This window comes from Propithecus coquereli, unplaced genomic scaffold (assembly GCF_000956105.1).
Source record: "Propithecus coquereli isolate 6110/MARCELLA unplaced genomic scaffold, Pcoq_1.0 Scaffold205, whole genome shotgun sequence".
NCBI lineage: Eukaryota > Metazoa > Chordata > Mammalia > Primates > Indriidae > Propithecus > Propithecus coquereli.
Window position 1 is genome coordinate 1,456,939 of NW_012145523.1, and position 18,582 is coordinate 1,475,520.

The window sequence follows — 18,582 nt, forward strand, 5'->3', positions numbered from 1 at the left end:
TGAACTTACCGTTTGGCATTGGTGTGTGTGACCTTGGCAGGAGTTTCAATGACAAAACAACATTAGTGCAGACTGAATAGGCCACATCGGGGCGTGGAGGGTCCCCAAAGCAGCTTTGGAGGAAACGTGTTAAAATGTAAAGCCATCTGCTGAGTTAAACTCTGTTTCCTGTGTTTTATACTCATGGGTCACTAGATTCTTAGTGGAGAGGACCATAGAATAATAAGAATAATAACACTGATAACAACCATAGATACCATTTTTCAGAACTTTCTGAGCCAGGTGCTTCACATGCATTATCTCATTCACCTCCCAACAATCCAGTGAGGTGAGTACCATTATGCCCATTTTCCAGTTGAGGAAACTGAGTCTCACAGTGGTTATGTTCCCTGTGAAAGGTCAGTCAGCTAGTGAGTGCAGAACCCAACACAGAATGCTTCTAAACCCCATAACTGACCCCATTACTGCACACTGCGTCCCTGTACCACTTCTGTCCCTCAGTCCCTCATCCAAGGGTGACCACTATTCTGAGTTGTACTTCGCGTTATATAAACTGACTCAGGCAGTGTGTGCTCTTTCGTGTCTGGCATTGTTTGCTCAACATTGAGTTTCTGAGATTCATCCATGTTATTGAGATGCTCTTTGTCATTCACGCTTTTGGCTGTACGGAATTCCATTGTGTGCCTATGTCTCTGTTTATCCATTCTACCACTGCTGAACACTGAATCGTTTCCAGTTCTTGGCTATTACAAAAAGTGCTATTATGAACACAATACATAAACTTCTAAGATTGTAGATAAAATGGGCTACGTAGAAATCAAATCATCTGTGAATAATGAATTTTAATGTTTTTTTCCCTTTCCAAGCCTTATACCTTTTATTGCCTTTATTTTCTCTTCCTGATTTTAAAAGACTTCACTGTTTTATCATTAAAAATAATGTTTGCTGTAGGTTTTTGCTAGACTCCCTTTGTCAGATGAAGGAAATCCCTTTCTAGTCTGAGCTAGTTAATTTTTAAAAATCATAAATAGATATTTTGAATTTCATCAAATGTGTTTTCTTCATCTATTGAAATAACCATATTGGTTTTGTTCTTTTAATATGCTAATGCAGCAAATGATAATTACAGATTTTCTAAAGTGAAGCCTCATTATTCCTGGAATAAACCCAGCTTAGTAACGATGTACAGTATTATCTTTTTTCATAAAGTACAGGATTCATTTTGCTGGTATTTGTGTAGGATTATAGCCTTTATGTTCATGAATGTGGTTTTCCTATGATTTTTCTTTATTGTATTTTTTTTGAGTTTTAGTATCAAAGATACAGTGGACTCATAGAAAAAGTTGAGGTCTTTTTCTTTTTTATTCTCAATGAGTTAGCGTAAGATTAGAATAATACATTTTGTGAATGCTTGGTAGAACTCACCTGTGAAATCATCTGTACCTGTTCCTCTTTGTGGAACAGTTAAATAATTAATCCACTTGTTTTGATGGTTGTGGGCTATGTGGGCTTCGTAAATTTTTTGAGTTGCTTTTTATTAAAGGAATGTGTTTCTTTTTTCTAAGTTTATGTGTATTTATGCATGCTTTGGCATTTTTTAAAATAGTCCACTACTATCTTTTTAGTCTCTGCTGGATCTCTCATTATAGCCCTCTTTTTATTTTTAATATTATTTGTAAATCTCTTTTTTTCCTTGTACCATCCTGCTAGAAGCTTACCTATCTTAATTGTGTTTCCAAAGAACCAATTTTTGGTTTTGTTAATAAGCTCTATTACATCTTTATTGATATTTCATTAATTTCTGTGTTTATAGTTATCTTTCTACTTTCATGAATTTATTCCGTTGTTCTTTTTCTAATTTATTAAGTTGGGTGTTTAGCTCATTAATGTTTAGCTTTTCTTCTCTTACGTTAATAAGCATTTGAGTCTCCAGATTTCACTCATAGTATCTTTCTCACTGCATGCCATAGCCTTGGTATTTTCATTATTTTCCAGTTCTAAATACTTTAAATTTTCTATTATGATTTTTTATCCACAAAGTATTTAAAAGTGAAATTTTAAAATTCTAACATATAGATTTGAGCTCCAATTTTATTACATTGTGATTAGAAAACTTGGTCCGTATGATGCTGAATATTTGAAAATCTTGACACTTCTTTTCTGGCCTATTCCATGGTCAATTTTTACAAATGTCCCATTGTTATATGGACTCTGTATAGGTCCAATAAACTTGCTAGTTGCATTTTTTATATTTTGACTTTTTTTTGCTTATTAATCAATAAAATAGGTATCTTGAACATCTCCCACTCTGATGATGAGTTTAATTTCTCTATGTGGTCTATCAATTTTGCTTTAGATATATGTAAGACATTTTAGGATTGTTTCATCTTCAAGACGAATGAAACATTTATTAGTATATAATGGTCCCCTCCATCTATATAATACTTTTCTATATTAGTCTATTTCTCCTGATAACAGAAAGCTTTCTGTTGGTTAATATTTTCTTCATATATTTTTTCCTTCCATATATGTTTTACCTCCTTGTCCTATGTTTAAATGTGTCCCTTGTGAATAGCACACAGCTGGATTTTAAAAACTATCTAGTGTGACAATCTCGATCTATTATGTGGTGAGTTTAATCCTTTTTCATTCATTGTGATGACTGATACATCTGTATTCCTTTCTATTATTTGTTACTTTTTACATATTATTTTCCCCATTTTTCCTATGCCCATTTTCCTCTTCTTGACCATTAAAACTTTGAATTTTTGTTTGCTTTCTTATTTCATTTTTTCTTCTACTTGTTTGTAAGTTATGCTTTACTCTATTTCTATTTTTTTATGGTTTCCCTTCAAATTTTACCATGCAAACCTACAAAACTCAACCTTTAGACTCTTAATCCTTCTGCCAAACCACACAACCATTTCTTCTCCCAACTTTCATCCTATGGTCTTTTGGTATTTTCATTTTGTTCTTTTAAACATTTTTATTTCCATAAATTGGACATGGAATTAGATGTTATTTTTTTATAGGCAATTTTTGTTAATATTTACCTTTTATTAATATTTTACTTTTTTGCAGGATCATTTTCCTTCTTCCCAGAGTGCATCTTGTAAAAGTTTCTTTGGCCTGGGTCTGTTGGTAGTAAATTCCATTTCTATTTCTCTGAAACGTTTTTGTTTTACTTTCACAAGTGGAGCTATTTTTGTTGGGTAGACAACCCTAGGATGACTGTTATTTTCTCTTGGCACTTAGAAGATATCATTCCACTGTCTCTTGGCTTTGGTTTTTGCTGTTGAGAAGTTGCTGCCAGTCTGTGTTTCCTTCACAGGTGATGTGTTTTCTTTTTTTTAATGCTTTAAAATCTTCTGTTTGGTTTTGGTGTGCAGCGTGTTATTTTCAGTACACCTGTGTTTGAATTTATTTTCTGTCTCTTGTCTGGGGCCTGTCATGCGTGCTGTGTCATTGCACTCCTAATGCTTCAGTTCTAAAAAATAATCTTTTAATTCGGCCTCTCCTCTATTTTCTCTATTCCTTCTTCCCGGACTCTGATTTGATACTGGGACTTCTCACTTTATTTTCTAGATTCCTTAACCTCGTCTTCACATTCTACACCTTGTTTCTCTGTGCTGCATTCTGGGAATTTTCTACTGACTTATCTTCAAATTCTCTAAAATTCTGTTCAACTGTGTTTATATGCTATTCACCCCATGCTCTGAGCTTTTTTTTAATAGCAAAAAACTCTATTTTTCATTTCCAAAAGTTCTATTTCTTTTTCAAATCTGCCTTGTCATATATGGTATCCCATTCTGCTTGTTTATTTTTATGATTCCATTTTTTCTTTAAACATTTTACATATGGTTATTTTCTATCCTGATTCTGATAATTCTAATATTTAATGTCTGTATGGGTCCTGATCTATTTTATTTATGCTGATCGTCACTCACTATGATTTGTTTGCTTGTGTGAATGATCTTTGTGAGCTCATATCTGATTGACATGAATTTGTGGAAAACCTGGAATTTAAATTAAGGATGCTTGCCTCTGGAGTGGATTTGTGCTTGCTTCGGCCAAGATCCAGGCACACTGTTAGCCTGGACCAATGTCATCTCCTTTCAGGGCCCCTGGTATAGACTGGGAATCTTAGTCAGCTTCTCCCTCTTGCTATATTGTTATTTGGAATTGTTCTCAGAACAGTCCTGCCTTTATACGTGCTGACTCTGAGGGTGTGTGTGTGTGTGTGTGTGTGTGTGTGTGTGTGTGTAAGTCCCTATGGAGGTTTCCCTTGCTTTCATAATCCCAGCAATGCACAGAAATTGTGTTTTGTGAAGGAGATAGCTATTCAGAAGTTGGAGGGCCCTCAAGACAGCCAGTTTCCTGCACTGTGGGAAGTAGAGGTTTGGGCCTGTTTTTACATTAATTAAAGGAAGAGGGAGCGTCAAAATCCAGGGAAAGATGGAAACGTTTCATTGTTCAAGGCAACCATAAATAAATGCTGCTATTTTTTGTGGCTCATACATCCTGTGACTGTTCCTGGCTCTCTCACGGAGCCTGCCCGGCACTCTTTATCCCACGTGGCATCCCGGGAGCACTCTTGCCAATTCTGCCCAACTCTGGTAACAGCCCCCAAAGGCCCACGTGGCAGACTGCGGTGAGTATGATGCTACACGCTGTAACGCTGTAACGGACACAGGTCCAAGAGAAGGGCTTGTGACCCGAGCTGGCCCAATCAAAGTCTTCTTCTGGAACTTTCCATATTGGAGGCAAAGAAGTCTCTCGTCTTGGCTTGAAAATGGAATGCACATAAGCCTGAGGATTTTAGAGAATCAATCTTTAGCCTTGATTAACATATAGGCCTATTTCTGAGCTGGGCCTAAAGAAGATACTTACAAAATGATTATAAAGGAGGGTTAGTTCCCTGCTGCTTCACCAGACTGCTGCAGGAGGACTCCCTCACCTTGACACAGCTGGGACTGAGACCTTCTGTCCCTTCGCCACCTTCGAGGCAGTGAAAGAGACATGGCTTTTAGCAATTGCCATCACCTACCCGATATAAGTGACAACCAGGCCAGTGGAGAAAATAAGATTCGGAATCATGTGGAGTGGCTCCCCCTTTCTTGAGAATGAGCTCACCTCTACTTAAACCTCAAAAACATAAACTTGGGCCGGGCGCGGTGGCTCACGCCTGTAATCCTAGCTCTCTGGGAGGCTGAGGCGGGCGGATTGTTTGAGCTCAGGAGTTCGATACTAGCCTGAGCAAGAGCGAGACCCCGTCTCTACTAAAAATAGAAAGAAATTAATTGGACAACTAAAAATACATAGAAAAAAAATTAGCCGGGCATGGTGGCGCATGCCTGTAGTTCCAGCTACTCGGGAGGCTAAGACAGAAGGATTGCTTGAGCCGAGGAGTTTGAGGTTGCTGTGAGCTAGGATGATGCCACGGCACTCTAGCCCGGGCAACACAGTGAGACTCTGTCTCAAAAAAAAAAAAAAAAAAAACATAAACTTGCCAGTATATATGACCCCCTAGTGCCTTTGAGTTAGAACATCTGCAACATCGAAATGAAACAATAACTCCTTTGGAAGCACCAAAAAATTTACTGGAAATAGAACTATTCTGTTTCAAGTGCTATTAGAAGGGAAATGGGTCTGGTTGTTACCAGATGTGGAATTGGAAAATACCCAGAACTTTCTGATTTTTGAAAAAGGCAAAATCAATTGGCAAGTGTTTGATGTCTCAAAAATAATTTTAAAAGCCTTTTATTGAAAGACTCTTAATTATGCAAGATACACAAAAAGGAGAAGAACACAGCTCCAGATCATTTCAGTGACATTCCAAACCAAGGGAGGATTGATGACTGAGAATACTCAATTGAGTCAGCATTTTTCTCTGTCAGCGCAGAATCACTGTAGGATCGGGATGGAGGGAGAACGTTAATAAAAGCTGGTCCAATGTGGAATTAATTCAATTATACAGTCAGTGGAGAAACACTTAGATCCTCTGAAGTTAACTTCTTTAAAACTCCTGAGGTCTATCAGTTTAAACGCAACTAAGATAATTGTCAGTCTTTAAAATCCTACCATAAAAGACATGTGTGTTTTTGTATTTGACAAGAGTTAGGTTAATTTGCCATTCATTCCTCCCATCTTCTTAGTGTACTTGCAAATCAGATTTTTCAAAGTAAAAATTTGTCCAGCATTAGACTCAAGAAAATATTACATAATAAAAGCTAACATGGAGTTCTTATCATGTGTCAGGCATTGTTCTAAATTTCTTATATGTATTAATCCATTTAATTATCATAACCTTCTGAGTCATATACAGTTCTCTGTTTCTTTTATTTGGATAAAGAAACTGATGCATGAATGGGTTATGAAACTTGCCTGAGGTCACTCATTAGTTAAGCAGTGGATCTCGGATTTGAACCTGGGCAGTCTGGCTTCAGAGCCCATGTCCTAACCACTAAGCCCTACTTCCTTTCAATTGTTAAAAGGCCACAGAATGAATGAAAACAGCATTGGGAGTCAGAAAGACCTGTGTTCAAATTCCGGCTCTACCATATACTAGCAGCAACATCTCGGAAATCTTGCTCACTCTAACTTCAAAGCCTCAGTGCCTTATGCGTAAATACCATAGTAGTAATGCCATACAGAGGCTATAAAATTAAAGGAGATAAGTGCACGTAAAAGAGCCTGGTGTGTGACAAGTGCCTGGCACACAGTAGGCCTTTGATAAGGTTTGGCTATTAGAAAGTAGGATGTTTTGACCTCATAATTTTGATATGATATGTTCTTAAATACAAATGTTTATGTCAGAAAAGCAAGGCTAATACATTTTCATTGAGAGAATATTTTCCAACACAAACTCCTTTAAGTCAATTCAATTCTATGATCAGTTTTCTTTTTTTTTTTTGAGACAGAGTCTCACTTTCTTGCCCAGGCTAGAGTGCCATGGTGTCGTCCTAGCTCACAGCAACCTCAAACTCCTGGGCTCGAGCCATCTTTCTGCCACAGCCTCCCGAGTAGCTGGGACTACAGGCATGTGCCACCGTGCCCGGCTAATTTTTTTCTATATATTTTTAGTTGTCTGGTTAATTTCTTTCTATTTTTAGTAGAGACGGGATTCCGCTCTTGCTCAGGCTGGTCTTCAACTCCTGAGCTCAAACGATCCGCCCGCCTCGGCCTCCCAGAGTGCTAGGATTACAGGCATAAACCACCGTGCCCGGCCTGTGATCAGTTTTCTAAATGGTATAGTCACCATTTTCACATTTTTTTACTTTTGTTTTCAATTTACAAAAAATTCTTTGTATTGAGGTCAATTGCATTTATTTATCAGTGTTTTTGGAAACATCAAATGTGACAAATTACAGCCCTGCCATTGTGGGCTTTCCTTTGCGGCAATTATTTCTTCCAAGTTCAGTTTTTCCAAATCAAATTCCACAGATCTAAGTGTGATAAAGAAAATCCGATTCCATCATTCAGTTTTAGTCAATCAGAAATGTTACCAGTTGCAGTTTTAGCCATTACTGAGTTTACTTTGTTTATAAATTTCTACCAAATCCAGTTTTTCTGGAGTCCATTTTTGAAGTTCTCATTGGTGACAACAAAATGTTATTTCTTTCTGCCATTTTTTCCCAGCAATATACAATGTGCAGTTTCAGTAATGTCAGCTTCATTTTGTTTTTATAAACTTTTTATTTGGAGAGACCGTAGTTTCACATGCACTTTTAAGAAATAACACAGTGACATCCTGCAGGCAGTTTACCCAGTTTCTCCCAATGATAACATCTTGCAAATTACAATACAATGTCACATCTAGGATGTTGACGTTGATAATGTCCAGATATATTTCTATCACCAGAAGGATCTCTCATGTTTTGATTTTGTAGCCACACTTACTTTCCTGACTTCATCCCACGTCCATATTCCCTGACAACCACTAATCTGTTCTCTATTTCTGCAATTTTATATAACATTTCAATAATGCTATATTAATAGATTCACACACTATGTAACCCTTGGGGATTGGCGTTTCTCACTCAGCATAATTCTCTGGAGACTCATCCAAGCTCTTGTATATAACAATAGTCGGTTCCTTTTCATTGCTGAGTAGTATTCCATGGTCTGGATGTACTACAGTTTGTTTAACCTTTCAGCAATTGCAAGACATCTGGGTTAACCTTGTCTTTGGGTATTATGAATAAAACTGTTTCATCAAAATTAAAAATGTTTGCTCTGTGAAAGAGTCTGTTAAAAGGATGAAATGACAAGCTACAGAGTGAGAAAATGCAAATTAATACCTCAAGGAGTTATCACTGTTCACCTATCAGAATGGCTAAAATAAAAAATAGTGACAATACCAAATGCTGACAAGGATGCAAGGAAGCTGGATCACTCACATGTTGCTATGGAAATGTAAAATGGAATAGTCACTCTGGGAAACAATGTGGCAGTTTCTCGATGAAATCCAAGTTATCATTTTTTTCTTTTGTGGATTGTGCTTTTGGTGTCAAGTTTGAGAACTTTTTGCCTAACCCTAGATCCTGAAGATTTTCTCATGTTTTTCCCTAAAAGTTTTATAGTATTACAATTTACATTTAAGTCCATGATCCATTTTGAGTTAATTTTTGTAAAAGATGTGAGACTTAGGTTAAAATTCTTTTTTCCCCCTGTAGATATCCACTTGCTACAGCACCATTTGTTGAAAGGTTATTTTTCTCCATCAAGTTGCTTTCACATCTTTGTCAAACACTAGTTAGACATACTCATGTGGGTCTATTTCTAGTTTCTCTTTTATGTTCATTTGATGTATGTGTTGTGAACTATAAAAAATTATTAATGAAGTTAATACTTTGGAAAAAGGAGAGCTTTATTTCTCACAAAGTGGAGCAATCTGCTGGCTGGCCATTCCAACAGGTTGGGAAGCCAAGCCCCAGCCAGAAGTCAGGCACACGTGCTTCCAAGAAGAGACAAAAGGCAGCAGGATTTTATTGGTTTGGGGAGAGCTGACATCTTTATTACGTTAAGTCATCTAATCCATGAACAACACATCTCTCTATTTATTTAGATCTTTTATTTCTTTCATCAGAAGTTTATGCTTTTCAGCAGACAAGTCTTTTACATATTTTATTAGATTTACATCTAGGGATTTTTTTAGTGATTGTAAATGGTATTATGTTTTTAAATTTCAGTGACATGTGTTCATTGATAGTACATAGAAACACTATAGATTTTTATATGTTGATCTTGTGTCCTTCTACCTTGCTGAACTTACTTATTAGTTCTAGAAGATTTATATAGATTCCTTGGAATTTTCTACCAAAACCATCATATCCTTTGCAAGTAGGATACAATTTTTTCTTCCTTTCCAATCTGTATGCCTTTTATTTCCTCTTCTTGCCTTCCAGCACTATGTTGAATAGAGTGGTGAGAAAGGACATCTTTGCCTCATTTCTGATCTTGTGGGAAAGTATTCAGGCTTTCACTATTAGGTATAATATTTGCTGTAAGTTTTTTGTAGATATTCTTTACCAGTTGAGGAAGGTCCCTTTTATTCCTAATTTTCTGAACACATTATTCATGAATGGGTGTTGAAGTTTGTCAAATGCTTTTTCTGCACTGATTGATATGCTTGTGTGATTTTTTTTCTTTTAGTCTGTTAATGCGGTGGCTTCACTTGATGACTGATTTTAGAATATTGAATCAGCCTTGAGTTCTTGGACTAAACCCCACTGATTGTGGTGTATAATTCTTTTTATATATTGTTGAATGCAATTTCCTAATGTTTTATTAAGGATTTTTATGTCTATATTGATGAAGGACATTAGTCTGTAGTTTTTGTTTGTTTATTTCATGTTGTCATTGCCTGGTTATTAGGGTAATATTAATACTAGCCTCTTGAAATGAATTGGGACATGGTCCTTTCTCATCTATTTTCTGGAAGAGATTGTGTAGAACTGGTGTTAGTTCTTCTTTAAGCATTTGTGAAATTGTTGAGTGAAACCATCTGGGCTAGAGATTTTTTGAGGGTGTTTTTAAATTATGAAATAAGTTTTATTAGCAGTTATGGGGTATTAAATGGTCTATTTCATATTGGATGAGTTGTTGTAGTTTGTGTTTTTTGGGGAATTGGTCCATTCACCTAAGTTGTCAAATTTATTTGTATAAAGTTGCTTATAGTATTTCCTTATTATCTTTTCGATGTTTGTGGGATCTGGCATGATATATCTGTTTCATACATTATATTGCTAATTTGTGCCATCTTTTTTGTCAGTTTTGCTAGAGGTTTGTGAATTTTATTAAACTTTTCAAAGAACTAGGTCTTTGTTTCAGATTTTCTCTATTGTTTTTGTTTTCACTTTGATTTCTGCTATCTTTTTCTTTCTTCTGCTTGCTTTGGGTTTATTTTGTAATTATTCTAGGTTCTTAAGGTAGAAGTTTAGATTATTGATTTGAGAGTTTTCCTCTTTCCTCAGCTTTGCTTTAGCTCTGTCCTGCATTTGACATGTTTTATTTTTACTCAGCCCAGTGTATTTTTTAATTTCTCTGGAGACTTCCTCTTTGACTTATGGACTGTTTAGAAGTGTTTAATTCCCAAGCTAATTGGATGCCTTCTAGTTATCTTTCCATTACTGATTTACCTTTGATTCTATTGTAGTCAGAGAACACATTTTGTATGATTTCAATTCTTTTAAGTTTGTTGGATATGTTTTATAACCCAGCATATGTCTATCTTGGTAAATGCTCCATGGGCACTGCAAAAAAAAAGTGTATTCTGCCGCTATTGGAGTTTTCTATAAATGTTGACATCCTGTTGGTTGATAGTGTCGTCGAGTTCTTCTACATCCTTGCTGATTTTCTATTTAGTTGTTCTATCAGTGGTTGAGTGGGGGTGTTCAAGTTCCCAATTATAATCATGGATTTGTCTATTTCTCTTTCTAGTCTATTAATATTAATATTTGCTTCACACATTTTGTAGCTCTGTTGTTTGATAGATACACGTTTAGAACTGCTATGTCCTCTTGGTGGATTGACCCTGTTATAAGTTTATAATGTTCCTCTCTGTTTCTGGTGGTTTTCTTTGCTCTGAAGTATACTTTATCTGCTATTAATATAGCTGCTCTTTTGCAAATACTTTCGCTCAGTCTGTGGCTTATTTTTTCATTCTCTTGGTCAATAATTTCTTTCTTTGTCTTTAGTTTTAAAAGTCTATGCTGTATCTTATGGATTTCTATGGGTTTGTCCTTTTTAGAGTTTAACTTCTTTATTACATTTGGAAAGTTTTCAACATTGTTTCCTCCGTGCTTTTCCAGCCCTTTCCCTTTCCTGCCCCCCTGCTGGGCTTCCCACACTGTGAATGTCAGATCTTTGGTTGTCATCCCATAGGTCCATGAGACTCCACTCATTTTTTCAATACATTTTGTTTCTCAGATTGGGTAATTTTTACTGTTCTGTCTTCCAAATCACTGATTCTTTCCTCTGTTCCCTTCATTCTGTCACTGAGCCCATCCACTGAGCTTTTGGTTGTTTTTATTGCATTTTCCAGTTCTAAAATTTCCATTTAGTTCTTCTGTTTCTTTGCTGGGACTTTCTATTTGTTTGTTCCTGTGTGTTCATAAATTTTGTGCTGAAAGCACTTATGGCTGCTTTAAAATCTTCATAAGACAATTCTAACATTTGTCATCCTCATGTTGGCATCTACTATTGTCTTTTTCATTCAGTTTGAGATATTCCTTGTATTGGTATAAAGAGGGATTCTCGATTGAAATCTAAACATTTTGCGTATTATAAGACTGGATCTTATTTAAACTTTCTGTTTTATTTGGCTTCCTCTGACACCACTTCAGAAATGAAAGTGGGTGGCTGTCTCGTTACTGCCATGTAGGGGTAGACATCCAGGTCCCCACTCAGCCTCTGCTGCTGCCTGAGGTGTGTGCATGCGCATGTGTGTGCACGTGTGCATGTGAGTGCATATGTGTGTGGTGCTCCTCATTACTGCTGGGTGGGGGTGGGAGTCCTGCTGCCCATGTGACCTCTATAGACACCTTAGTGTGGAGGGGGGATGGGGAAGATGGGGGGCAGAGAAGGGTATGTGGCCTTGTTACTGCTGGATCCTGATAAAAGTTCTAACTCCCCACTAGTCTTCCTGATCCCACCCAGTGCCTAGAGAGACAGTGGTTGAAAGTCTAAGCTCCCCATGTGGTCTCTCCTGACACTGCCAGGGTAGAAGGAGGATGCTCCTTGTTACAACCTGGTGAGGGTAGAGGTCCAGAGTCCCCACTCAGTCTTTGCTGGCACAGGAAGGGTGGGGCCACAGGTTTCTCTGTGGTGTTTAGCCGGCGTAGAGTGGTTATTCTCAAAAGACTTCTGTCTTGTTAGGCTGTCCTTGTGAAAGAATGCAATGTTGAAGTTGCAAGAAGCTTAGACCCCCATAATGTTTCAAAGGCTGCCCTTTCTTAATCCTTTGGCCAGAGAGAGCAGGCTTGTGTTGGGGCTTCTTTTTGTCTGTACTTGTTGGAGGCAAAAAGGAAATCCAGGGAACTTTCCACCGTGTGGTTCCTTGGGTCCTGAGGTTTCCAGCCAGTCTGCCTTCTCTCCACCTTTCAGAGTCTTCTCATGTTTCTTTCATATAAAATTTTCAGGGTTTTTTGTTGTACTTAAGGGAAGGATAGGGAAAAATAAGTCTACCTCACTTCCATCAGTTTTATTTTGTGTAGATTATTTCTACCAGTAATAGTCACAAAGGATTAGAGCAAAGAATGCAAGTCCATATTTATTTCTTAGAGCAAAGAGCAAAGAATATTAGAGCAAAAGTCATGGGATATGGATGTAGAATCAAAACATCCTATTTTAATGGTTTTTATGTGGGCTATACATTGACCACCATGCTAAGCGTGAGTACAAAGAGGTCTGCGACAATGATCCTGGTCTCAAGTAGCATGCAGTCTAGTTAGGAAGCCAAGGTGTGGATTGCAACACGGATGTGCCCCACAAAGCAGCAACTACCAAGTGCTCAATGAGCCGTGCAGTTTGTCAGAGAAGAGTAATGTCAAGAAGGGGTGGCCTGGGAGGTCTCACATTTCACAGAAGAGGCAGAATGTCAACTAAGCTCAGAAAAACCAGACATGGTTATGACGGGAGGCGGCAGCTGGTGAAAAGGCATCAAAGTCGGGAGAATGGAACTGACAAAGGTACAGGTCAGTATTATTAATAATAAAAAACACAATACTTAATTATAGGGTATGTATTGGGTTCTGGGCACCATGCCAAACACCTTTCATGGATTGGTTTGTATCATCCCTCGTGCATATGCCTTGGACATATTGTACAAATTATTTTCTGTTTTACAGATGAGGAAACTGAGGCTCAGGGAGGTAACTTCCCCAAACTCACACAACTGTACTAAGAAGAAGAGCTAGGATTCATGCTGAGGTCTGTCTGAAACATCTTGAGCAGTACCCTTTGAATGCTTGAATTACACATGGCATTTGGCTAGAACAGAGGATTAACTTGGGCAAAGAGAAGAGAATAAGGGTGGAAATTGAGGTGAGATGTGTGAGCCCTTCCGTTTTGAGCAAGAGGGCTCCCTGGACATTTTTGAGCAGAGGGGTGAGAGCCTTTTTGGGGACAGCAAGTAGAGGAGACCTCGGATGGAGGAAGGGAAATGAATGGGAAGAGGGCCTGGCTTCCATCGTGTGAGCTGAGAAAGCAGACCTCAAACTGGCCTCTGCACAAAATCCCTTGTTGGCTGACCTCGAATGTTGTTTCAGAATTGCTAGTAAGACAAAAATCTTCCAATGGGGCTCATTCTATTTTTCTCTCTCTTTAATAAAAATGTTCTGTTAGGAGCTTTTTAAGGAAAACATTTAGAGTTTGTCAACAGAGACTTTGAGATATGATGGGTTCATTTGTATTTAGCTGTTGGCTCCTTATCTTTAAAATGTCAGGTTACTGAGTCATGCTTAGTCATTCATTCAGGGCCTGGTTAGGTTAATTAAACACAATGTGAGTAGACAGAATGACATCACATACTTCCTTCAAAAGACACAGAGGAGAAATAGAGGGGAAGAGAAGGATTCTAATAGAATTTTGTTCCATAAGACTGAATAAGACCCATGGAAAAAAATAACAATCAGACAATTAGATTCCAGTGAGCTCTGAGGTGGCACGGCTGTGAGAGAACAGTCAAGACATCGTACTGATGATTCACAAACACTTCCTGTCAACACAGGGAGGGAAGGCCAAAGAAGTTCACAATATGGGAAGAACAACAAAACATTTCCAAAAACATTTCATGGAACACCAATTCCATGGAATAATCTGAGAGAAAAAAAAAAGAGTCTCCATGGTTTGTGAAAAACTCTAGGTTAAACAAATGTTTCTTTACTGCAGGCCTTTTCAGAGCCTTTAAAATTTTAAAGTGCATTATGAACTACTAAGAGGGGATATAATATGCAGGGTTGCCAAATCTACTTGTTCACAGAAATCCTCCCACCTCCACTTTTTTTTTTTTGGTCATGGAGATTTCTCATGACTGGTACTTCACACCTCACCTTCCACAAGTTCAGAGACAGGAAAAGACTGATTAAGACATGACACAGGCCAGGCGTGGTGGCTCACGCCTGTAATCCTAGCACTCTGGGAGGCCGAGGCGGGCGGATTGTTTGAGCTCAGGAGTTCGAGACCAGCCTGAGCAAGAGCAAGACCCCGTCTCTACTAAAAATAGAAAGAAATTAATCGGACAACTAAAAATATATAGAAAAAATTAGGCGGGCATGGTGGCGCATGCCTGTAGTCCCAGCTACTCGGGAGGCTGAGGCAGGAGGATCGCTTGAGCCCAGGAGTCTGAGGTTGCTGTGAGCTAGGCTGACGCCACGGCACTCACTCTAGCCAGGGCAACAGAGTGAGACTCTGTCTCAAAAAAAAAAAAAAAAAGACATGACACAGAACTGTAGCCCCAGCTGTAGATTTTTCTCTGGCGTCTCTAAGACGTGCTTGTTGTGTGCTTCTAAGATTACTTGAGAGCTAAATGGATATTTTCTATTCAAATCAAAATTTACAAAACCAAGTAATTTTTTTAAAAAAACCCCAAATTTCTCTCCCCAACCCTCCAAACTACCAAATGAATCAATAAACCAGCTCATGAGAGGAAATTGCACCTATTTTATATACTTTTTAAAAATCAGTGCTCAGTTATAATCAGATTATAAAACGAATCCCATTGCCACCTCTTTCCGGCTGCCGGGTTGTGAGCCACGCGTCCCGGGTTCTCCGTGGCTCCCTTGCGGCTGGCGGGCGCACAGCTGGGCCTCCAGCGCCAGCTGATCAAAGCAGCTGTTGGGAAGCGCTCTGGTGTCTCTCCTGGAGGCCCGGGGGATGTTCTGGAACTCCTCCAAGGCCGGGTCTTTCCCTTGGGAGCTCCGCCGCACCCTCTGCCCCTTTTTCTTAATGGCTTCCTTGATGCCCTCGATGTGGCACTTTTCCTCCTTCTCGGCGTTCAGCTTCAGGACGTGGTGGTTCTTCTCCCGCAGGACACTGAGCTCCTGGAGGTGCTGCACTTTGTCCCTGGTGGTCTGGTGCACGTGACTCCTGGCCTGCCGGATCTTCTGATCTGCCAACTCCACCAGTATCCTCTTGTGGGCCTTCCTCTGCTCCTCGGACTCTCCCGCGCGCCACATGACCTGCTGGAGCTGCTCTTCCTCCTTCTGGGCCTTGTCCCTTAGCTCTCGGTGCCGCTCCTCAATCAGGCCCTGGTGGATCTCTTGGAACCGCTGGAACCTCTGCTCCAGCGACAGCTTCCTAAGGAGCTCCTCGGCCTTGGCCTGGCAGTCCATGAGGACCTTCCGCGCCTGGTAATTGACGAGGGAGCTCAGGTTGGTCTCCTGGACCTTCTTCTGGCACTCCATGGCGCGCAGGTGCCTCTTGTGACAGGCCTCCTCCAGCTTCTCCTGCAGGTGCAGGCTGTGCTGCTCCTGCAGGCTCCGCAGCGTCCTCTCCTGCTCCAGCAGCCGCTGCCTCTGGCACTGCTTGCGGTGCTCAGCCTGGGCGCGCACCTTCTCCAGCCTCTCCTGGCGCTGATTCGCCCGGTCCTCCAATTCCGCCCTCCACCAGCTCTCCTCCTGGACCGTGTCCTTCACCTGGCTGTCCCGCCGCCGGCCACGCTTCTCGCGGCACGGGCGGGTCTTACGCTGGTCCTTCTCCCGCCGCCACTGCTCCTGGCTGTGCAGCAGCAGCAGCCTGCGCTCCCTCTCCAGGGTCACGTGGACCTGCTGGTCCGAGCGCTTCAGCTCCTCCCAGGCCTCAGCCGCCTGCTGCTGCAGCTCCCGCATCCTCTGGGACTTTTCGAGGCGGGCCAGCACCAGGGCCACGATCTTCTGGTCCGTGGAGGACATCACCGCCTCTTCCAGCTTGTTCTTGAGGGTCTGGGCGTGCTGGCTCTGCATCTCTCTGCTGGAGACCGAGGGCTGGGAGTGAGGACTGGCTACCGACGCGGCCAGGTCGCTGCTGTCTCTCCGCCGGGCGCACACGCAGGCGGACCGCGTCCTGAACTTTTGGGAGAGCACAGAAGACTTCTCCGTGGGAACTGAGGAAGAAGACCAGCGACCCAGATGTCTGCAGACCGGCGCTGCCCACTGGCCCCCACTCTGTGCCTTTTCCAGTCCGCCAGCTCCGCTCGGGGCAGTGCACGCTCTCCCGTGGTAAGGCGGAGGCGAGTCTCCCTGGGCCAGCGGGGAGTGCGCGCAGGGCTGCGGCGGGGACTCCTGCTGCCAGCCGCGGCTGCGCTTGGTCCCGGCCTCCCCCCAGGCACCTTCCAGGCGCCTGAAGCGTGGCGGGTGCTTTCTAGCGCGGTCCGGGGCCCTCCCGGCCACGTCGCTCAGGCTGCGGCTTCCCCGCGGTGAGGCTGCGTACCCGCACCCGCGAGGTCGCGAGGTGGGCAGACAGCGCGGGTGCAGCCAGGGCGCCCCATCCTCCCTCCCCGCGCCCGGAGTCCTTGCCCAGCAGCACGGGGCGGGCTCGGTCCCGGGCCCCGGCCCGCCCAGCCGCAGCGTGGACTCGCCCTCTGAGCCGGGCGGCGGGGGCCCCCAGAGGTCCCGGCGGGGCAGGGCCTTGCAGTGGCCGAAGCCCCCCATGCTCATTGCGGGCGCGCCCGGTGTCTGTGCCAGGGTCCCCGGGCCTCCAGGGGCTCTGCGGACAGCCGCCCCACCCGTCCCCTCCCTCGGATCCCGGTCCGGGTCTCCTGTGACGTTCCAGCCACTTCACAATGCGTCCTGCGCCGCCCGGTCTCCGCAGCCCTCGACCCTCGCCGGCAGCCGCCTACCCCGGCCTTGCTGATACTCCGAGGACTGCAAGAGGGGCCAGAGTGGGAGGAGCGCGGGGCTGGTGGGAGGTGCCGTAAGAAATCAGGGGTGACATTTAGAGCTGACGGTGCATAGTGACCACCCGCCTGTGTTTCAGGCAGAAATTTGAACTTGCATTTGTACACCTTAAAGTAGTGGGATTTTAAGAGAGCTCAGGTGATGGCCTCTCTCTGAGAATGGAGTGGGGGTAGGGTCGAGATGCAGTGGCGGGGTGCAGGGTGCGGTGGGGGCTTGGGTCACCCTCAGCGCGGATTCGCCATCCCTGTATCTGTGCACCCCTGCAAGGTGCTCAGATGAAGCGGCCGAGCAAGCACATTAACGCACGGCACCAGCCTTTTGCCCTTTTCAGTTAGCAAGCCCAAAGTTAAGCTTCCGTGTTTACTTTTTTAAACTTTAGAACAAGAAAAAGACGATTCTATCTTTCCCTAATGTGACAATTACTGCTTTTGCCATAACGTGAAGGTTGTGTGTTCATTTCTGAAACAGCAGCAGTGAACACTACCCTGAAATCACATTGTTTTTTGTCCTTTTCTCCCAATTTTGAGGGATTCTTTTTCCTTGTTGAGGCACCCTGGGCTAATGGGAAAAACATTGGATTTAGTCGTGCAAAGGAGTTTGAATCTCCTCTGCCACTTTCCACCCACGTGATCTTTGGCAGGTTCCTTGACTTTCCTGACTCTCCAGTTCTGGAAAGGAGGGATGGCAGGGCCCAGGCCTGATCGTGTCAGCACTGCAGGGCCGTTGTGAAGGTCAGATGAAACTCTGTACGGAGAGCTTAGCACCAGAATGCACTCAATAAATATTATTTTGATGCCCTTCTAGGCTTCAGTGAAAATTTAAGACTTAAAGTAATACGTGGATTTACAAAAAATTCTACAGTTTTCTATCTTAAGAAAAAAAGAATGAAATTAATGTAATCCTAAAGTTTAGGTAAAGGCGAGAGTGCTAGAAAGGGGTGACCCCAGACTCTGTCATGTCCACACGGCACTGTGGATCTTGGCTATATCCCTTCCCTTCTCTGGGGTTGCTATGGTCTGACTGTTTGTCCCAAAATTGATGCGTTGAAACCCGATCACCAATGTAATGGTATTAGGAAGTAGGACTTTTGGGAGGTGATTAGGTCATGGGGTGGAGGCCTAATAAACGGGATTAGTGTCCTTATAAAAGGGATCCCAGGGAACTCCCTTGTCCCTTCTGCCATGTGAGAACACAGTGTAAAGATGAC

At 41.9% G+C, this 18,582-nt stretch overlaps 1 protein-coding gene across 1 annotated transcript; it reads right to left on the reverse strand.

Annotated features, from left to right (window-relative positions):
* Positions 1 to 15,203: 15,203 nt before the first annotated feature.
* Positions 15,204 to 17,129, reverse strand: CCDC185 (coiled-coil domain containing 185). Its single transcript, XM_012644038.1, has one exon. The coding sequence runs from the start codon at positions 17,127 to 17,129 to the stop codon at positions 15,204 to 15,206; it is 1,926 nt and encodes a 641-aa protein (XP_012499492.1).
* Positions 17,130 to 18,582: the final 1,453 nt, after the last annotated feature.